This window comes from Otolemur garnettii, unplaced genomic scaffold, assembly GCF_000181295.1.
Source record: "Otolemur garnettii isolate 467f Iridium unplaced genomic scaffold, OtoGar3 scaffold00108, whole genome shotgun sequence".
Taxonomy (NCBI): Eukaryota; Metazoa; Chordata; class Mammalia; order Primates; family Galagidae; genus Otolemur; species Otolemur garnettii.
In genome coordinates this window covers 6,397,697-6,420,047 of record NW_003852503.1, presented here as the reverse complement: position 1 = coordinate 6,420,047, position 22,351 = coordinate 6,397,697, and the positions used below count along the sequence as shown (strand labels likewise).

Here is a 22,351-nt window from a genome sequence, read left to right as displayed (position 1 = left end):
TGGGAAATGGGGAGGAGGGCTGGGAAGAGAGGAGGAGAGAGTCTGGGAAGTGGGGAGGAGGGCTGCTGGGACACGGCAGAGTGGCAGGATTAAGGAGAGAGGGTGAAATGAGGAGAAGATGGACAGTTGAAGGCCGGTGGGGAAGGTGAAGCGGGGGAGGAGAAGGGTGGTGAACTGCTGGGAGGACAGGCCTGGGCCTCAGGCCAACTCACTTCTTCTCCTGAGTCTTCTTGAGGATGAAGGCTATAAGTTTCTTCAGCAGTAGGATGAAGACCAGGAGCCCGATGACCCCGCCCACGACAGCCAGGATGATGAGCGTCACCGTGTTGTCCACTTCCTCCACTGCATGGCCAAGGCAAGGAAGGAAGGGCAGGGACAAGGGAGCAGGAGTCACCTGGAGCCAAGCACTGTGGCAGTGCCTGGGCTGAGCAGCCTCCACCCCAAGTGGCATCTGGGCCATGTCCACCCCTAGGCCCCCAGCCCTCCCCAGGCCTACAGCATCCATCAGGCCAGGGCACAACACAAGGGGTCCACTTTCCCAATTTATTCCACAATTCTTGAATAAATCAGAATTGGAGCCTATAATACCTAGGTTGAAGTTATGACTTGACCCCCAAATTGCCATGTAAGAATGTCATTGTCAATTTCTAGGGCTCCCTTCCCATGCAAAGGAGAGCCTTTACATTGAAAATGTCCCTATGATATCTCCTAGATGATGGGAAGACTTTGGAGTCACATGGTCTGGATTAGCTGGCAACGTTGGGCAGGTCATTGAAACCCAACCTTGATCGCCTCATCTGAAAACTGAATTCCTGACTTCTACCCAAATCTCCTTCACTCACAATCTTCCTCATCTCTGCTGGCAACAGCTTTATCCTTTCAACTGCTGTAGCCAAAATCCTTGGAGTCATCCTTGATGTTTCCCTTGTTCTCAAGCCCTGTATCCAATCTACCTAAGAATCCCAACAGCTCTAACTTCCAAAAATTCCAGAATCTGACCACTCACAGCCACCCTGGCCCAAGTCACCTCTTGATTGGATGTATGTTTGCCATAGCTTCCTAATTGGGCCTTGGCACAGCAGCTGGAGGGAGCCTGTTCAGACTCTATTCAGAGTCCTTCAGTGCCTACATCTCACTCCTGCTCACAGGGCCTCATGCAATCTGGCTCACCCTGACTGACCTCATTCTACTCCAGCCACACTGGCCTCCTTGTTGTTCTTCAGGCACCTGCCTCAGGGCCTTTGCACTTGCTATTCCCTCTGGACTATCTTCCCAAAGGCATCCTCTCCTGCCTCCCTCAAACACCCTCACTCTATCACCTTTTCCATTGAGGCATTCCCCAGCCACCCTACTCACACCCCAGCTTTCACCCCTCCTTTATTTTTTCTCCACAACACTGACCATGTTCTCTTATACAATATCATTTTCTTCTTTATTTTCTTATTCTATGTCTCTCTCCACTAGAAGGGGAAGAATGTAATCTCCATAAAGATAAGAATTTGTCTGTCTTGTTCACATTGTGTCCTTGGCACCTAGAACAATGTGGGCGGGGGTTGTTTGTTTGTTTGTTGTTTTGGGGGGGGTTGGCAGTTTGGGGCCGGGGCTAGGTTTGAACCTGCCACCTCTGGCATATGGGGCCAGCACCCTTCGCCTTTGAGCCACAGGCACCACCCCTAGAACAATGTTTTCCACATAGTAGGTGCTCAGTAAACATTTGTTGAATAGATGAAATATGAATTAATGAATCTAGAAAGATGGAAAGAAGATCCACCCTGAAGGGGCCATGAGGGGCAAAGGAACTAAGGTCGGTGAAAGCACCTAACTGGGGCCCTGCCACCCCAAAATGCTCCATAAATGTTGATTTCCTTCCCTTTTCTTCCCTCCTGAAAACCTGCTGAGGACAAAGCAAGGTGATAGGAGCTCAGATTTCACCATCTAGGCGATATCATAGGGAGGAGGAAGTGACCCCTAGGCAGACTTGACTCCAATGACACCAGGCTCAGAAAAGTTGCCTGGATGGCCTCTGGCTCTCCTTTGGCACACCCATGGCATTTCCCCCTCCAGACGCTCCACACCACCCAGGAGAGCAGTGAGCCTCCAGATGCACACAAAATGCAGCAGAATCAGGATCTCTGCACAGACTGTCTTCTCTTTCTTATGTCTTCTATACTTCCCTTGCCTTCCAGGCCTTTCCCTCACATCTCCAGCCCTGATTATTGTCTGATTGGTCCATCTGCATCAGACTCGAATCCCCAGCTAGGATATGAACCTTCAGAGGGGACAGCTGTGTCTTACTCCATCTCTGTCTGTGCCTCTACTCGCATATGGATCCGGCTCTGCCTCTGTTTCAGTTACTTATCTATCTTCCATCCTACTCTGAACTGTTGGTTCCTCAAGAAAGAATACTATGCATTGTTCATAGCGCTTTTTAGTCCAATAGCCAACATTCAATCAACTCTTGCTAATGGAATACTCCATAATAGTAATAATTGGCATATACAAAAAAACTTTACTAGCCACAAAATATACCTAGGTAGCTGCTCCAACCATCACAACAAGCCTGGGATGATGCAAACACATCCCCAGTTCACAGATGAGGAAACTGAGCCTCAGAGAGGCTAAGTGTATTTCGCAAACTACTCAGTAGTCGAGTAAGTGTTCGAGTAGAATTCTCTAGCTTTTAGCTGTAACTCCAGTAATCCTTGAAAGTGTAAAGCAAGTGAAAATACCAATATGGTCCATTTCATCACTTTGCTGTAACACAGAGTTGGGTAGCCCTCCCCAAGTCCTGCCCACTCCACCGTCCTGGTCCCAGCCCCTACTGCATACACTGATCAACGACTTGGAGGAAGATGGTGGCATTGTGCTCGAGATTGTTCTCCTTGGGGTTCTTCACGTGACAGGTGTATTTGCCTGTGTCGCTGAACTCCAGGTCCCTCAGCAGAATGGAAATGTTGTTCTTCTTCTCCTTGGTGGAGCCCTCCAGAGTGATGCGTTCATCGTCTTTAAATGTCACCTTGGGGTCAGATTTCTCGTTCTTCACAATCCCGTCTATGATCTGGGGGGCAGAGGGAAAGTGCCCAAGAAAGAATCAGGGACATCAAGGGCCATGACAGTGCACCAGCCCACTCTTCGGGTGTCTCCCCTGCCCAGTCAGAGCCTGTTCTCTGCCCCTTGTTTTCCCCTGCCTGTCTAATCTGAATTTTGTTCTGTTTCAGGCTAAACCCATTTCCTTTTATTAAGGCCTCCCTGAAATGTAGCACAGCTTCTACTGCTGTCTTCATAAAAGCCTTTTATATAATGACTCCTGCAAACACCACGCTCATTTCCCTCTGTGGCTCCCCACCCAGCCTTTGCTGCTGCCGTGTCCCCTGCCCACTGGACTCTGGCCCTCCATCAAGACCTGGATCAAACCCCACTGATCTGTTCATCAGCACCCTTTGAGGTCAGCACTCAATTATATCTAGAGTCGGTCTCTTGTGGCTTCCCTATGATGGTCTCAGGCCAGGTCCCCTTCTAGGCTGCAGTGTGAGCACTCAATAAATACATGTTCATTGATCCGTCCCCACCCCACCCCCCGACCCCCCAGATGCTCCTGAAAATCTCCTGCAGTCCTCTAACTTCCTCTGTCCTGTCCTTCCAAGTCCAGGTTCTCAGCTCTTCGCTCATTTGGACGCTTCTCATTCCCTCTCTCCAAGCCTCCCAAAGAGCTTTCTCTCTCCTGTTCGATAAATTAACCTATTCGTTTTTGTACAAGCAATCCAAATTTCAGGTGTTAAGACCAGACAGAGGACTCCAGCCAAGAATTCCAACAGGTCCCCAAATCTGGCAACACCATGTAAGCATCCCTCCCACTTAGCTCTTTCCAGACAGGTTCTGAAAAGACTAGGGATAAAAAAGTGGGTTGTGGGGACCACGACAGAGGGTCTCGGTCCAGAGGGGGCAGCAGGCTAGGATTAGAGTCGTGGATAAGGCGACGGAGAAGGAAGGGAGGACTGGGCTGCCCATCCCCGCCCCATCCCCGCCCTCTCTTACGGTCTTGTTGTTGTAGATCCACCGGAATTGGAGGTCCCGGAAGCCGATGCAGCTGGAAAAGGTGCAGGGCAGCAGGATCTCGGTGCCATTGACCGCGTAGATGGTAGGGTACTTTCCCACAGACACCTCCAGCGACAGGGACACAGGGAGCAGGAAGAGGCCTGTGCAAAGCACAACCTCCCTAAATAAAAGCCCAGTGGAACCCCCAAGCTGGAGTTCTAGAAAGGGGGCTCGGGCAGGGTTGGAGTGACTCGCCCAGGCAGGGAAGTTTCTGACATTCTCAGTGTTAACTTGAAGAGGATAGTTCTCTTTCCTCCGAATGACACCTAGGCCAACCTAATTCTCCATTTCTCTCCCCGCCACCAGGCAGGATTGAATTCTGGGCCAGCTATTAGCCTGGGGCACTCACTCTGGATGACCACCAGGGGTCACCCAAACCCAAGAAAACGAGGCCCTGGCCGCGGCCGCGCGTCTGCGCCCGGCTCCGCCCCCTCACCTGGGGAAAGCGTCCCCGAGAGCCGAGCTCCAGCTCGGGGAAGGGCAGGGCGGGCTCCCTTCTCTTCGCGAGGGAATTTCCCCTAGGACCACGCGCGCCTCCTCGTGATGTTTTCGGGATTTGCGGAGGAGGTGGAGAAGAGCTGGGTCCCATAAGGTGAAGAGGAGAAAAGCGACAGCCGCAGGCCTGGGCCACTGTCCAGCGGCCCCGAGGGGCAGAGAGGCAGATGGGACACGTTCGGGCTGGCCACCTGAGTCCAGCGCCCTCTGGCCCCGGAACAGGACCCTGAGAACCGAAGGCACAAGGACCCGTATTCCAAGGATGGAATACGGTGGGGGTGGGGTGGAAATGAGGCTTGGCGTGGGAATTGGGCACCGGCGAGTAAAGCCACGACGGGGCAGAGAGTAAGGGGTGAAGACGCGGTGCGGAAGCCCATGCCAGGCGAACCCGAATGCACTCACGCGGGGGTGGGGTGGCGATGGCGCTGGACCGGCTGTCCCCGCCTGAACCCTAGTAGCGCGGCCTCCCCGGCACCCTCCGCGGCTGCGCTCCACCCCCTCACCCCGGCCGTCCGGAGCGCCCCGGGGCTTCGTTCCCACGCCGTCGCACCTCCTCCGCGGTGCATCTGTCTCTACGGCCCTCCCCGCTGGAGCGAGGCGTTTCCGCACCGCCTCGGACCCATCCTCCTGAGTCCTTGGGAGAGGACCCGGTTCTTCCTCCTTCCTGCAGATTCCTCAAGGAAACCCTGCTCGCCTCAAGGTTGATGGAGCTTGGAGTGAGCCCAGAACTGGATGTCTCCCTCTCCTTGCCCCTAGGGCCAGCCCTTTTCCCATCCTTACTCTCAGGAAGGCCCCCTGGTGTCTAATTGAATTCCCTTATGCTGCATCAGAAACCAGTTTGTTTTGCCCACACAAGATAATAATGATGCATCTGAGGGGTGCTTTTTAAATGAGGGGGAAGGAACTCGGAGCAGAGGTGGCAGCCCTGCCCCCTCAGCTGCTTCATGTCACCTTCTAACTGCAAGGTGGAGTGCTCACGCCCCCAGCCCAAAATCTCCCCACCGCGGTCCAGTAACCCAATCATACCCCCACCACGGCTGACAAAGGCAGGAACATCCAGCATTTACTATGCGCCAGGCACATCTGATCCTCACACCTATACTATGAGTGACATTCTGTTACAGCTCCATATTACAGATGCCTCAACAGATTAGGTAACTTGCCTAAGGTCAACAAGAGAACCAAATTTCCTCACCAGGACTCCAGTGAGTACTGGGAAATTATTTCAATTAGCCCTCATCTTTTAGCTAACTCCTATGTAGGCATCGCTCTACACCAGCGGTCCTCAAACTTTTTAAACAGGGGGCCAGTTCACTGTCCCTCAGACCGTTGGAGGGCCAGACAGCGGGCCCCAGGATGAGTCGGCTGCTAAGCAGGACAGGCAGCAGCAGCAAAAACACCCAGCCGGCGGAATAAATGTCCTAGGAGGGCTGCATGTGGCCCAAGGGCCGTAGTTTGAGGCCGCCTGAAGAGCTGTGGTTTCCAAACTTGAGATCATCAGAACCACTAGCAGGGCAGTTCCAGCGAGCCCTGCCCAGGCACTTGAGTTTCTGTATCAGTAGGTCTGAGCCTGGGAATTCACATCTCTAAAAAGCTCCCAGGGAATGCTGTGGGCAAGGATCACGCTTTGAGAAGACTCTGTAGTCAGACTCTGCTAGAAAGTTTATATACGTTAACTCCAACATGCATTAGAATGCCAAAAGGTAGGTGTGATGTTTGCCCTTTTACCAATGATGAAATTGGGGATCAGAGAGGTTAAGTTGACTTGCCCAGGGCCACATAGTAAATGGTGAGCCTGGAACTGAGCACTTACTATAAGATGAGGCCAGGCACTTCATATACAATCACATTTAACTCTCATAATAATCCTGTAAGGTAGCTTGGCTCCTGTGGCTCAAGTGGCTAAGGCGCCAGCCACATACACTCAAGGTGGCAGGTTTGAATCCAGCCCGGGCCCGCCAAACAACAATGATGGCTGCAACCAAAAAAAATAGCCAGACGTTGTTGCGGGCGCCTGTGGTCCCAGCTACTTGCAAGACGGAGTCTCCCAAGCCTAGGAGTTGGAGGTTACTGTGAGCTGTGATGCCACAGTACTCTACCCAGGGGACAGCTTGAGGCTCTGTCTCAAAAAAAATAATAATAATCCTGTAAAGTAGTTACTATTTCTATTCCCAATAAAGAAACAGACTCAAAGAGATTACCTTGCTCAAGGCCACCCACCCAATGAGTGGAATTAGCAGCATTCAGATGTTTGCATCTCCAAGAGAACAGTGCTATCATGGTTTATCTGAACCTTAGAGCTCTAGGTCCCTTTTACATCTGCCCCAATGCCTTCCTACCCCAGAGGTCAGGGACAAGAGCTAGACACAGGATCCACCCTCCAGCCTGGGGCCAGCTTTAAAGCTCTGCTTCCGGCCCTCCAAAGTCCCGTAAGCTAAGGATCAGGGTGGAGGGCCAGAGACAGGGAAGCTCCCTAACAAGGCAGCTTCCTGATACCCACTGGCCTCCCTCAGGACTCCAAGGAGTGCACTGGCTCCCATTCCAGTGTTCATCAGCACTCAGGTCCAGGAACCGGGAGCCTGGAGAAGATGAAGGGACTCAAATCAGCGGCCACTTTCTCCTCCCCAACCCCAGCCAGAATGAGATCTTGAAGAGCACAAAAGGACCTACATCAAAAGGGAAATCTTTTTGATTGCTTTGAATAGAAGCAAGAAAGCAAAAGAAAGGTCCAGCAGAGAAGAGAAGACTATTTCTTTAAAGTCTGGATTATGGCGTGGCACCATCACTCAGTGGTTAGGGCGCCAGCCACATACACTGAGGCTGGTGGGTTCGAACCCAGCCTGGCCCACTGAACAATGACAACTGCAACAAAAAAATAACCAGGGGTTATGGCAGGTGTGTGTAGTCCCAGTTACTTGGGAGGCTAGGACAAGAGAATCGCTTAAGCCTAAGTAAGAGTTTTAGTTGCTGTGAGCTGTGACACCCAGCGCTCTACCAAGGGCAACATAATGAGACTCCGTCCAAAAATAAAAAGAAAAATAAAGTCTGGATCGTGACACAGTACACATTTCTGCCTGATTTTTGTGTGGGTGACTTAACTCTGATACAGTCAGGACTCTCTTGGAGAACCACTGCCGTTTCCTGATAGCCTGGAAGGAACAACAAAAATGATAGAAATGGTTTCCACGGAGTCCAGAGCCCTGCTCAAGTTATCACCGACAGTGGCCTAGCCAGGGCTTCTCCAGGACACAGCCCTCCCAGCAAGCTGTGAGGGAGTCCTGCCAGCCATGTGTGGGAGACTCCAGAAAGCCTGGGGGGAGGGGGTGGCTCCCAAGCCCAGCCTCACCTGTGATGTTGTGCTAGGGAAGAGAAGGGAGCTGGGGGCAGGTGTTGGTCCACTAGAGGTCCCCCAGAAGCCTGCTTCAGCAGCATAACCAAGCCAAGGGAGGACTGGTCAGCAGGTGCAAGGCAGGCCTCCACTCTGCCAGCTGACCTTGAGAAAGTCAGAGGTGCCACAGCCAGCCATGGCAGAGAGAGCTATCTTTCTTACCTCCCCTGCTTGGTGTGAAAACAAAACATGAGATTATAAAACATAAGAGGGGTTCAGTGAGTGGGCACCCCACACGGTAGAGGAGGGTGGTGTTTGAAAGAGACAGGGGAGAAGGCTAGCCCTCATCATCCTAAGTAACCCAGGCAGCCCTAGTTTCCCTTAATGACCAGTGTCAGCCAAGAATGTCTCCAGGCCATTCACACATTGATTTATCTTTCACCCTGTACCACATCTTGGATTATTTCCCTGGAGTAAAGACAGAATTTTTTTTTTTTTTCAAAACAGGGTCTCCCTCTATCACTCAGGCTGGAGTACAGCAGCCTGATCACAGCTCACTGCAACCTTCTACTCCTGGGCTCAAGCGATCCTCCTACCTCAGCTTCCTAAGTAGCTAGGACCCATGTCCAGGTAATTGTTTTATTATTATTTGTAGAAGCAGTGTCTCACCATGTTGCCCAGGCTTGTATCGAACTCCTGGCTTCAAGCCATCCTCCCACCTCAGCCGCCTAAAGTGGGGAAGCCATTGAGTTAAGTCTGCTTTGTCCTAAACTTAACCTTTTAGAATGTCAGGGTGTATATGTGTATATGTTTGGGAGTGGGGGTCCTTTCTTGGCATTCTGAGATGATGCTTTGGAATTCAGTCTTAAACCCCCAAACCTGGCTCGGCACCTGTGGCTCAAGCGGCTAAGGCGCCAGCCACATACACCTAAGGTGGCAGGTTCGAATCCCCAGCCTGGGCCTGCCAAACAACAATGATGGCTGCAACCAAAAAATGGCCGGACGTTGTGGCGGGCGCCTGTAGTCCCAGCTACTTGGAAGGCTGAGGCAGGAGACTCGCTTGAGCCCAGGAATTGGAGGTTGCTGTGAGCTGTGATGCCATGGCACTCTACCCAGGGGAATAGCTTGAGGCTCTGTCTAAAAAATAAAAAAATAAAAAATAAAAAAATAACCCCCCAAACCTTGCCTCTCCTCACTAAAAGGCCCCAGCCATCTAGCCACTCTCACAGCAGCCATTTTCTCTGCCTTTCTCTGAAGTCCTCGGCCCCCTGCCCTTCTCATCTGAGGTTTTGTTTGAGGATTGACTCAGGATCCCAAGTTTTGATAAAGTGAAAAAGTATTAGGTACACAAATGACATTAGATGTTCACACCACCAAGGCTCTAAGGGCGGCCACCACATGTTCCCAGGCAAATGCCGAGGCAGAAAATATTCTGTCACTTTTCCCCACATCCAGGGATCAGTCACAGCCTTCCCTGGGTGAGGGAGGGAAGAGGGGCAGGCTGGTTCCCTCTCTAAGTTTAGCTGTGAGGCCGCACCTGGCATGGCACATGGGGACATGGCTGCCTTTACAGAGAGGCTGACACACTCTGGCCCCGGGAGAATCAGAGAGGCTCAAAGTTAGAGCTGGGAGGCAGAATGTGGGCTGAGGCCAGCAGGCTAGGACTTCTCCTGGGGTGGAGGCCCTGGGGGCTGTTAGAGGCAGAGTGGAGCCAGAAAAGGTCCCTAAAGCTCAGAGACAAAGGAAAGATTTCAACACTCTCTCCCTAGGCAACCTGCCTGCTTCCTCCCACCCCCAGGAGCTCTGCATGCCCCGGAGACAGCCTGGATGCTCAGTGAAACCGGCTTTGCTAACAAGTCCAAGCAGTGTGCCCGTTCTTCCTCTTACAGGCCACAGTGGGTTGCGTTGGCATAGCCGCCCCTGCCTTGTGCAGAGATCCCTATACCTCTTGGAGGACCAGCTAGAAGGCAAGGTGGTTGGCTGTGCCCGGTCTCCCTCTCATGCTAATCCCACAAGAGGTGGCCAGTCATGTGGGCTTTGGGACCACAGCCTTCTCTCTTGGGTGCCCCTGCAGGTTCAGAAAGAGAACCAACCATCGGTTTTTTTTTAGATTCAAACCCAGGATCTCCCTCCACTTCTGCCTGCCCTCTCCTCTTCTCCATGAGTTCCTTGCTTACCCTTCCCTTTGCTTGGCTCTGAGTGGGACTCAGCACCCTCTCCTTAATTGCATTCTCATTAAACAAAGCTTTAATAAATATACACCAAAGGAAAGAGGGTTGTGCAACAGTGCACTCTCACAAGTGATAATTAAACCCAAATCACAGCAATTAAGCAAACGAGGGAACAAGAAAGGGGTGGGCAGGACAGCTATATTATGTTACATGCTTAGGAAGAGACTAGAACCCACATAAATGTAGTAATGCAGCCTTGGAGGCTCAGCACACATAGCCCAGTGGTTAGGTGCTAGCCACATGCACCAGGGCTGGTGGGTTCCAACCTGGCATGGGCCTTCTAAACAACAATGACAACTGCAACAAAAAAATGGCTGGGCATTGTGGCAGGCCCCTGTAGTCCCAGCTACTTGGGAGGCTGAGGCAAGAGAATCACTTAAGCCCAAGAGATTGAGGCTACTGTGAGCTGTGACGCCATGGCACTCTACTGAGGGCAACAAAGTAAGACTCTGTCTCAAAAAAAAAAAAAAAAAACGAAAAAAGTACAGCCTTGGAAACTGCTTCTCATTTTAAGGAAAGGGTATCTTATTGGGTATCAACAGTCACTTTAGCCTCAGTCTTCGAGACTCAGTGTGATATGCAGAGAGGGGAAGAGGGTTCCTGGGAGCTTACCTCTCTACACTGGTCTCCACCACTGTGAAATCAACAGCTTGAGTCCCCATGCCTTATCCTTCCAGCCTATGCCTCAGAGGCCCTAAGCACAATCCCTACTGACCTTCCTCGACAGATTCGGTTAACTGGGAGGCAGTATGGTGTGACAGAGCCAAGAGATGTTGATTCTGTCCCACTTGCCCACCAACTGGCCATGCACCCTTAAGCAAGTCACAATCCCTCTCTGGACCACAGTTTCCTCACCCTTAGAAGAGCTCTGTCCTTTTGTTTCCAAAGTTGATGCCCCAGCTCTGATGCTCCCAGGGAACACCTCCAGTTGACTGTCCAGTTATTTCCATGTCTCCCCCATTGCAACAAACATATCTACATCCCAAGACCAATGCCCCTGTGAGGGCTCAGTCAGTGGCTGCCGGGCAAGGCCAATGGAGTGCCCTGGTTGTAGTTCCTCTGCAGACTGGAGAGGCAGGGGGCAGAGCAGATCTCCCACCTACAAGGCACTCTGCTGTCTCCTGGGCTACCAAGGTGTAGCTCAGATATTTATCCAAACCTGCTTCAATGGCCTCTGACCCTTCCTGGTCTACATAACTGATAGCCTTTGGAGAAGGTGGGGGCTTCCAGCTGGAGAAATGTACCGAGACTCTACCACAGTCCCCCTCCCACACACACATACACATCATTCTCAGGGCTCTTGAAACCCACAGAAGCCTCATTCTATGAATCTTCTAACAGACCAGGTGGCAGGAGGAAGATAAGCCAGTGGGGTAAAGTAGGGTAGTTAGTGACCTTTGCCATGGTCACAGTGGGGGGCCTGCTTTGATCTCAGATGGGATAAGGGGAAGTGGTGTGGAGTGGCACGGTGCCCACCCAAAGAAGAGGTGCTGTAGGCCTCAAGGGGTCCACTTTATTTGGGCCACTGTGAAACCAGCATGACATCTGGGTGAAAGGTACAGGAGAAAACACCAATGTCTTCCATGCAGCCAAGGAGATGTAAATAAACCAGTGGCTCTTGAGTGACAGGAATACCCTATCCCCCCTTCACCACCGGCACCCACATGACAGGTCTACATATAGTTTACATTTGCAGAAACAGCCACAACTTCCCTAATAGGTTTCTGTCTCCCTGTTTTCAGCACAAATAACTATATTATGTGCCTGACCCAAAGAGAGGAGTTGCTGAAAGCCAAATCTAATAAACACAAACAGGAAGAGATGCAGTTGCCGGAGATGGAGTCGGCTTACATTGAAGTCTGGGGGTGATTTATGAGGAGATTACATTCTGGACTAATAAATACATTCCCTAATCTCTTAGAGTTTGACGCTCAAAACTATCATGTGCATATTAATAGATATTAATAATACTTCGCGTCCTCTGGACTTGTCTCCTTGGTCTCTCTGTTTACTCCAAAAGGAAAAGCCAGGAGAGGGTCAAGCAGGTTCTTCCCTAATGGAATCTCTTTACAGGGAGAAAAGGTGACTTCTGAAGGATACCCCAGCCCCTCTAACCCCTTCCAGTCTTTAGTGGGGAGCTTCAGGGAAGGCAGTGGGTCCTGGAGGAGGTAGAACGCAGAAGAGCAAAGCAGAAAAAGGGCCTAGGAGGACGGGGAACCCCGAACCCCCATTGGTACATGCTTGACGTCCAGGAAACAAGCAAACAGCTCCGGGCAGGGGTGGAAACCAGCACCCCAACCCCACGTGCAACCCAGCTGGCATCCCCTACATCCAAGGCACAGACACCCCCTCATCCCCCAGGACACCTGAGCCTCTGAACTCTGGAGACCGGCGCTGCAGCCCCGAGATACAGCACCAAAAGCCTGGAGCTGAAGCAGAAGACTGATCCGGAGGCCGGCAGGCTGAGAGGGGGTGAGGGGACGCGCACAGTCCCCATGGAGCACGGCCTCAGAGTCAGGCGTCCGGCGGGAAGCCGGTGGCCACCGTGTTCATTATGTGCGGTACTCCAAAACCCACCCTTTCCAATTCAAGTCTCCCCTCACCCGCTCCCCCCGCTCAAGTGTCCCCTTCCTGGCTGGGTGGAAGAAGGCGAGAGAAGAGACCAAGCTGGGGCTGCCTTACCCAAAAGCCCAGTGCCCAGCCATCTCGCTGGGGCTTTGCCTCGGTCCCCAGCCCCGGGCATCGTCCCGTTCTCTCCGGAGCGCGCCGGAGGCGCGGGGATGGGATACTGGGCACAGCCGCGCTCTCCGCCCGCAGTCGGCAGTCGGGCCCCGAAGCTGCCGGGGAGCTTTGAGCCGCGGGTCGGGGCTTGGGAAAGTTAGCCGGGAAAGAGCGAGAGGAAGGGGAGGGCGCGAGGGGGGAGGCGCGCTCGCCAGCCGCCTGCGGGAGCCGCGGCGGGAGGGGAGGAGGAGGAGCCGGAGCAGCAGCGGGAGGACGACTCAGCGAGCGCAGAGCCCAGCTAGGCTGCGCCTCTGTTCTGGAAGCGCTCCAGCCGCAGGAGGGGCGGTGGCCGCGGTGGAGACCTGGGCGCCCCGGCCCGCTGCGCACTCTCCCTGGCGTTCCCACCTCGTGGTCCCGGAACTCCGGGACCAGCCCGGACCCCCTACTCCCTCTCCAGTCCGGCTGCACGGCTGCGGCGTGGCACTGCAGAGCCGGCCCGCAGCCGCCCGCATCATCCCCTGCGCTGAGCCGCCAATTGGGAGGATAATTCAGGGGGAGTAGAGGTGGAGCTTTTCGGTTGTTAGAGGCTGTTTTGTTCTGCTGAAAGAGCACGGGAAGGGTAGCGGCTCCCGCTCTGGGGACTGCCAAGAGCCTGCTCTGAAGTCCGCAGCGGACGCTGCCGCAACGGGTGGGCGTGTGCGGTCTTGCCCACTGCAGCCGTGCCGCCCCGGGGGCCGTGCGACCTGGCGCGCGTGCAGCCTCGGGACCCGCGGTCGCCGCCTTCACCCCGCTTCTCATCCCCTCTGCGGGTTGTTTTAGGCCGCAGGGAACCAAGCCTCCGATTGCAGACTGCCCCCTGCCCACTGTCCCCCAACATTCCCCTCTGACGCTACCAGTTCTCACATGCTGGTTTGGGGCCTGTGCCTTACTTAACCCCTATTTCTCATTTTCCCTCCTGGGTCACCCTCGGACTCCACCCTTTCACCCTCCCGTAAGGGTTTCTGCGTGCCTGGTCCCTGCGATTCCGCAGACTCCCTTGGTTCCCCTTTGGGGTATGGGTGGAGGAGCCGAGAGTCACACCTGCGAGGGTTGAGATGAGGCTGTAAACCCAGTAAAGACTCAAGACTGTTCCCAGTTTTGAGTTAAACGTGAGCAGTGCTACTTGGAGTAGTGGTTCTGTAATTAGGCTCGATACTGCTCTGCACCCCTTCCCACCCACCCATGCTCCTCCCCTCTACCACTGGTGCTCTTTGCTGTCTGGAGACTTGTTCCAACTCCTGGCCTGGGCTGGCATACCCACGCACTGCGAAACGACCCACCGTCTTAACCTGGGTCCCTGAGGTTGTATGCAAAATGCTATTTATTTTTTCCTGGAGACAGGAGGGCTATCTTTTCTCCATATCACAGTGATATAGTGGTGTAGTGGCACTGGCCATTTATTACGGTGACTTTGAGCAAGTTATGCAATCTTCTGGAAAAACCTCTGCTGCTCATCTGCAAGATAGTGAGAATAATATTGGCCTCACAGGATTGTTACCACCCATACTGCCCTTAGACCTGGGCCACAGGGGCCCCTCTGCCCTGGGCTCCTGATTTTAAAGGGCCTCACTCTAGCTCTCCCCTAGGCATCTCCTCCTCACTGGACAATGAATGCATCAGACCAAGGAGGGAGCCATGCACCACCTCCCCTTCTAGACTGTACTCTGGATATCCCAGATCCTGAGGTAGCTTCTCAGGAGTTGCCCATAGGGCGCCTGTGCTTAGTGGTTAGAACACTGGCACTGAGGAGGTGGTGGGTTCCAACTGGCCTGGGCCTGCTTAACAGAACAAACAAACAAACAAAGAGCTGACCCATAAAGAGGCCCAGGAAGTGGTTCCCAGGGATAGCTGTTTGCAGATGATGGGGAGTAGGTGGGATTTCACATGCACCCCAGGCATATATGTACAAGAGCCCCTGTTGCTGTGGGACCAGAGAAGAAGATGAACAAGGGAATGGTCTGGAAATTCCATTTTAGATCTGGTCTTCAGGAAAAGTACTCAATGGCAGAAGATAAAAGATGGAGCTTAATGGCTGGGCACCAGTAGCACAGTGGTTATAGCACCAGCCACATACACCCAGGCTGGCAGGTTCAAACCCAGCCCCGGCCAGCTAAACAACAATGACAATTGCAACAAAAAAATGGCTGGGCATTGTGGCAGGCGCCTATAGTCCCAGCTACTTGGGAAGCTGAGACAAGAGAATCGCTTAGGCCCAAGAGTTTGAGGGTGCTGTGAGCTGTGACACCATGGCACTCTACCAAGGGTGACATAAAAAAATGCCTGTCTCAAAAAGAAAAAAATAAAAAGATCAAGCTTAACACTTTCTTATCCTGGTTTATAGAGTATATATTTCAACATATACTTAATTCCCATTTGAACCCTTGCCCCAGGTCTTGCCATGTCAGAAGTGGGCCTGGCTGTGCAGAGGGAACAAGACATTATTGCATGTAAAAGTGCTCAGCAGAGGGCTAGCCACCGTGGAAACAGTACATTTGAACTTAAAGAGGTCTGTGGCCCAAAAAGGCTAAGCCTCACCCTCCAGGTCTCCAGGTTTGATGGCTTACCCTGTCCTTCCCCCAGGAAGTCCCTGGACTAAGTTAACCGGGCAAGGCATCCATGCTGCCCACTTTATTTTTGCAGCAGGGGTCATGTTTCCCAGAGCAGTAGGCTGAGGTGAGCCAAAGGGAAAGAAAGTGACCCCTACCCAGAGAACTGGGAGAGGCGAACTGAGCTCTGTGGCTATCTTTAGATCCCGGTGACAGGAGAAGGTAGCTAATCTCCTCCGTGCCCTCTCCCCACCTTCCTGCTGCCTGGCTCTTCACTGATGTTTAAGAGTTAGGAAACCCCAATGCCTCTCAGAAGAAAGAGGCTCACAGAGGCAGAATGTGTGGCTCAAGGTCACCTAGAGAGTTGCTGTGAACGCCGGGGTTGGAGTTTCCCCCATTATTTATTTCCCTGTGCCACCTACTCTCAGGTCTCCTCTAAAAACACTCAGAGGACTCTGCACTGGGCAGAAAGAGCACTTGAGAAATGCATTAGCAGCTGGAGGATTTTTACATTTATAGAGCACTTTCTTCAAAAAGTCTCAAAAACTTAGTCATTGATCCAGCTCAGAGGCTCCTTCTGAGGAGGAGGTGACAGAAGGTCCGAGTTCCTTTCTCGCCCCCTTTGAAAACTATCTCTTTAAGGAGCCTTCCCTGAGTTAGCTCCAGCTGGAGCAGGTATGTGCCCACTTCTGGGAACAGGCAAATACTTCCCTTGCTGCAGCTCAGAGATGGAGTGAGTCCAGACATCTCTTTATTCTGATCGCCATGCCCCGATGCCTGCTCATTCAGAGAGGATGGTGGCTCAGAGGGACTGGCGGCTGGAGGCACTGGGAAGGCACTCTTCAGCTGAAGAGCCCTGCTTCTGCTGGTCCCTTGAGGGAGGGAAGGGGTGGTGTCTTGGGACACTGCCCCCAGGTGTGACCCCTCACAAGCCTAATTCCTGGTGATGGAGTAAGTGCATGCCCAGCTCTTGGGTGGCCTGGCTCAGAAATATCTTGAAGAGCAAGTTTTCAGGGATGCAGAGACAGATTGGGCCCTGTGCCAAGGAGCTGTCAGAAGACTATCCACTCTCAGGCTAGAGGAACAGGGCCTAGATTTACAGGGAAGGAGATTGTTTCCTTGGGGATTCACGCAGGGCTCTTTGCAGCAGTTAGCCCAACTGACTTTTTAGAAACCAGGTGACCAGGCAATTCAGTTGGTCACCTTCTGGTGCCCTCCAAGGGAGCTAGACCAGAGCTAGCAAGGACAGGGTCCCTGTTTCCCAGGAGGGGCCAGGCTAGAAAGGAGTCAACATGAGGCAGAGCTCCAGCTGCCTGCCTCTGGGAGCTGCCCCTACACTGGAAAGCACTCACGGGGTGGGGGGGGATCACCTTCTACAGATGACCAGGGAGGGTCCCTTGAAGGCTCCCTCCCCTGTCAGTTCTCAGAAAGTGGCCAAGACCACATGCCGGGCAGGGTGAGAAAGGAGAGCGCTGTCCAAAGCTATTTTAAGAGGAGTTCCTCCTAAGTAACAAGAGCCTGGCAGGGAGCCTCCTCCCCCTCTGGTTACCCCATTGCCCTTGCCTGCCCGCCTCCCTCTCCCGCCTCCTCCCCCATAAGCCCTAGCGCTCCTGTGGGGGCATTGCAGGTGACAGAGGGAGCTGGAGGCGGGTGCTGACTGGGCTCCAGGAGCCAGAGGACACTAGGCTCTGCAGGGAGCCCCACCACCACCACCACACACACACCACTCCAGCTCCTCTCTGGGCCACAGACCAACACCAAGAGCGGCATCTTCACCTTCCCTGAGCTACCCTCTGTCTCAGGACAGTGGAACTGCAGCCAGGAGATTCTCTGCCTTCGCCAACTTAAAGTTAAATGCCCTCAAATCCTTCTGCCTCTTGGGTTGGGATTCAGTGGACGCTGCCTAGAAATTTGGGGAGCGTCCTTGGAGGGCACCGGGGACATTTCTCTGCCCTCCCCCCCCACTCACCACCTCCTCCCTCCAGCTCAGAGTGCTCACTTGTCCTCAGCCACAGTCTCAAGATCCACTGAAGTTTGGCAAGTGCCGAGGGGGTTAACAGGACAGCATGCACCAAACCAACCTGCAGGCACGTGGCTTAGAGGTCCAGCAAGAAACAGGGCACCAGCCACTTCAGCCCGATAGCTCCCCAGACCTCACATCAGTGAGCTGGAGTAAAGATAAACTTCTGAACCCTCCTCCAGGGCGAGTGGATCACTGCTCACCTCTCTCCACTATCTAAGGACTCTAGTCACAGGCAGGTAGGCAGCCACTTCCTCCATCTCCCCTCTTCTCTGGCTGTTTTCTGTCCAAATATCCTTTCAGGCAAAGGGGCCAAGAAGCCCCAGAGAGAGGCGCTCATTGGGAGAAGGAAGACAGAGGGAAGAGGGAGCTGAAATATCCCAACCAGAGAGATGCTCACCGGACAGTCCCCAGCTGGAGAGGATGTGTGCCCACTTCCGGGAACAGGCAAATACTTCCCTTGCTGCAGCTCAGAAATGGGGTGAGTCTGGGCTTCTCTTTATTCTGATCGCCATGACCCGCTGCCTGCCCATTCAGAGAGGATGGTGGCTCAGGAGGACTAGGGGCTGGAGGCACTGGAAAGGTTTATCATTCATTGCAGCCTGCTGCTTCTGGGAGACTGCCTTGTCAGTTAAATGGTTAATGTCCTCCTGGAACCCTAGACCTGGTCTTGTCCCTGGTCCTGCATCTGGGACAGATCGACCAAGCCAGAAAGACAAAATAGCATGGAGTACCAGGCAGGACTCCCTAAATGCTCTGGTCTTGACCTGTAGGAACACATTAGTGGGAGAGCAGCAGGTCCTACAAAGTGAGGGGACAGGGAGGATGGGGACTGTGTGAGATGTGGCCGGGCAGAGGAGGGGAAAGGGAAGGGAGGGCAGCTTGGGAACGGAGGAGAATCTTCCTGGGGTAAAGCGCAGCTTGAAAGAGTTGGAGTGTGACTCGGGCTAAGGAGGGGTAGGGGCAAGGAGACAACTGGCCAGTATGGGAAGAGGATTCACAGCCTTTCAATAGGAAGGGAGAGGAACAGAGGGAGAGGAGGTGGCCAGCAGAGGCTGCCGCTGTTTGCACAGAGCTGTGCAGTCCAGTGCCAGGCCGTGCAGGGGTGGGATGTGAGGGGCCCACTGGGAAAGCTCAGCCTCTGTTCCCAGACACTTCTGCTCTTACATTTTTGTCCGTGATCATTTTGAGGACGGCTCCAAGCCACACTTCCCCCAGCCCCCTCTAAGTCTTGGGACTGTAAGAGGCCAGCCCACTGTCCTTTCTCATGATATGATGTGATGGCTTTGGCTTCATGAAGCCCTGAGAGAATTTGGCTCCGTTGGTTCCTGGCTGTGTCATCTCGTTTGTAGGAATACTTAGTCCATATGTAGAAAAGAATGCATGTTTTAGGGGGCTGGCCCGCAGATGAAGCTGATATACATCTACATAGAATGCCCTGCTCAGTGCCGCTCAGAGGAGCGGTTTATAAATATAGCGACTCTTACTTGTCCGGCCAGCTGCCCCTGCCCCTACACCCTCAAAGCCCCTCAGGCTGGACAGGAAAACCACCGTTCAGCTCTTCCAACAGGGTCTGATCCAGTGGAGAACCCACACGAGTGCAAACATGCTACGGGGACCGGGTATTGACAGAATTTGGCAAAGCTGGGAGAGCTCAGAGGGAGGGGGCAAGGAGGACTTTTATCTTCTATCTAGAGTCTAGACTGGAAAGACCCCTTTGCCCTGGCTGGCGAGCCCAGAAAGGCAGGTTCAACTTGGCCCGGTCTTTGGAAAGAAGCTCCCCCAAGGCGCCTGGCTTCCAATTTCCCAGTCTCTCCCCCCTTATTTCTCACTATACAAAGGGGCTTGCCAACACCCCACATGCATAGCCCGCCATTGATAAATCAGGTAAAGAAGAATGAGGTTAAGGGTTACTAGGGAACAGACGTAGGGAAGACTATACGTGAGTAAGAAGGCAGACGGAAGGGAGTCTACCCACACATGTATTATGTTTATCTTTAGGCAAGCAAGAGTTAATCCCACTTCCATTATTTGAGTACTAAAATAAGGACCGCAGAAGGCCATTGTCAGTAAACTTAAAGGTCATCTAAAAGTATGCCCTGATATATAAATGTTCTCAACAACACCCTCAAGCTATGCTTGCATACCTTCCGGGATGGGGATCTCATTACCGCAAGAAATTCAACCCTCTGCATTGCTCTGACTTATAGTGGATCGATATCTGTCTCTGCGACCAGTCCTAATGTTTTGCCTTGGAACAGAATGGGACAAGTCTGATCTTCCTCCCCATGGCCACAGCCCAGGTCACTGAGTTGGCCAACAGCTGTGATGCACACTCCCCTCCTGGCTGGACACATACCCTTTTCCTGCCCATCTGCCCACAGGAAAGGCTGTCAGTCTGTTGGGGCCAGTAGTTCTTAGTTCCTTTTCCATCTGTTTACAAGGGAAGGGCCCAGTGAGAAGCAGAGGCAGCTGTGTGGTGGTAATAAAGGTGACTTCGCCAAGGCTGTAAGGGGAAGCCCGTCCCATGGAATTTCAAGTAGCTAAGCTGAGCGCTCAGTTTCCATTTGTCCACACTTTCTCCAGCACCTTCTAGACTTTCAAGGTCATTAGTACAGAGAAAATGTGAAGTAGCCTCGCCAGACCTCCTGCTGTCCCTCTCCCAACTCATCTATTCCCATCACCTCTGCCCCCAGAGCCTTGCCCCTTTCCTCCTAGGCCAGACCCCACTGCCCTCCCCCACACCCAGTCTACATGCCATGTCAGGATGCTAGAATATGGTTCTTAACTGGGCTTCCTCCCACCCCGACCCGCTGGAGTTCTCATCCACTGGGTGCCTGGAGCCCATCCTGAGAGGTGGTTGGGACCCTAGCCATCAGCATGGGAGCAGGTGTCCAGGAATGACTGGAAGCTGGTGGGCTTTAGGCTGAAAGTCTGTAGGCAAGGGGGGCAGTGCTACCAGGGTTCTCTGAGAGGGGTTCCTATGGGCCCCTTCCAGCATGGACCTTCTGAGCCCCCAAAGAGCCAATAGAGAAGACCAGGAGGCCCAGCAGCCTGCCTCACAGGCCAGTCTGCACTCCACCAGGCACTGCCCCAGGCTCCTCCCAGCTGACTTTTTTCCCACACTCCCCCCACCCCTGTACAATGGGAGGGAGACGAGTAGCCTAAAAGGGCCTCTATACAAACCAACAGGAGGGTGTGGGAACATGATCCTGGGAACTAGTAGCTAAGTGACTTAAGTCCTCTTGCCCAGGGACACCAGGTCAGCCCAGGGAAGGCCTTTACGGGGAAAGAGAGACTTGGGTTCCAGTCCTGGCTCTGTCATATGCCAACCATGTAACTTTGGGCAAGTTGCTTTCCTGTCTGAACCTCAGCTTTGAAAACTGAGCCCTTAAGGAAGTGCAGATGCTTCTTTTAGATCAACTCAGGCCCACTGGCCAGGGCAGGAGCCTGGGCTGGAATGTGCTGCCAGGCTGAGCAGGAGGCCTGGTGCCAGCTGCGGGCTGGGACAAGAGCAGCAGACCCCGACATCCTGTCTTTGTGCTTCGTTCTTCACACGGCCTTAAGCAAGTCACTCCCCTATTCTGGTCCCTGGCTTCCCCTTTGGGACAGCGAGGAGGCTTGACCAGATTTTCCTTAGGGACGCTGTGAAGGTCTACTGTCCCGCCCCACTCCTTCTGGCCCAGATTCCTATTCTGCGGCAGTCAGCTCCCAGCTGTCCCTGTGGGATATCCCATGAGTGGGAGGAGCTCCAGCCAGGCTTAGGAGGTACTTCTGCCTCAACTGAGGAACATAGGAAACCAGTGACCAATAATTCTGAGCACCAGGGTGGGAGCTCGCCCTTTCCCCACAAGGCAGCTCATTCCATGATCAAAATCACCCTACCCAGCCCCAAGCAGGCTGGGTCCAAAAAAAAAAAACATCAACTGAGGGGAGGTGCCTGGGCCAAGTCCAACCCTCCCAGCAGCCAAGCCCAGCTCAGGTTCTCTCTTTCTTTGGAGTAAAGCCCAGTGAGGAAGATGCCACTGTCCTGGCTGGCAATCAGGAGCCTGTGTCCACCCCGGAAGGAACCAGCCGGAATCCCTGGTGCCCTCTGCTGCCCAGACCACACCTCCTGCCCCAATTTCCCAATCTTCAAGACCAGAAGCCCCATCCCTCACATCCCATCTTTGGGAGGACTTGGAGACTCCCAGGGACAGATACCCTCTTAAACCAAGGGACCTTTGATTCTTTTAAGTACCAACCACCTTTGTTTAATGCTACCACGTGCCAGCTGGCTTCTCTCTCAGGTGGCAGCTATAATCCTTGCAGGCAGTATAATTACCAATGTCGGGACCCACCTGGAATATTCCTAACTACTAACCACTGGTGAAGAGCTCTGGGTCACCAGGGAGCAGATAGAAAGGAGAAAGAAACCAGGAGAAGAGTAGGAACCAACTACTTACAGGTCCTTGCTGTTCAGCAAATTGAGGCTTTTCTTGTCTGGCAAGCCTCGTAGGCAAGAGTGTGTGTGTGTGTGTGTAAGACACAGAGAAATACAAAGAGACAAAAGAATGAGGAGCACGGGAAAAGGGCAGGGTAGGTCCTGCACAGTGAAACCCCTAACCAGGGGTGTGGTGCCTTTGGTCCTGAACTTCTTAGGTCTAATTCGACAGCACGTGAATAGGATTCAGCAGTATGTAAACGGGACTGGAGTCACCTGACCCTTCCCACCAGCCACCTTCCTGCATGAATTACACAAGGATAAACTCCGACCCACTGTCATCTGTTTTTCCCAAGGCTGGAACAGGCAAGAAAAAAAGTCTGTCTAATCAGATACTGTTGCAAAACAGGAAGGAGAGAGGTGGTCTGTCTGTCCATGGAGACAACAGGCAGC

General features: G+C 53.2%; 1 protein-coding gene across 3 annotated transcripts in view; it reads right to left on the bottom strand.

The window, feature by feature from the left end:
* Positions 1–13,048, bottom strand: part of SCN4B (sodium voltage-gated channel beta subunit 4) — an 18,718-nt gene extending 5,670 nt beyond the window's left edge. Inside the window, exons 1-5 of one of the 3 annotated variants that reach the window (XM_023517341.1) lie at positions 12,832–12,892; positions 4,036–4,196; positions 3,380–3,385; positions 2,830–3,058; positions 213–342 (exon numbers count right to left, since the gene is read on the bottom strand). In XM_023517341.1, coding sequence (XP_023373109.1) covers positions 213–342; positions 2,830–3,058; positions 3,380–3,385; positions 4,036–4,196; positions 12,832–12,892 — 587 coding nt within the window. Of the gene's footprint in view, positions 1–212; positions 343–2,829; positions 3,059–3,379; positions 3,386–4,035; positions 4,197–12,831 lie in introns of all 3 variants that reach the window. The other 2 variants (XM_003796860.3, XM_012809564.2) reach the window with 2 other exon arrangements.
* Positions 13,049–22,351: the final 9,303 nt, after the last annotated feature.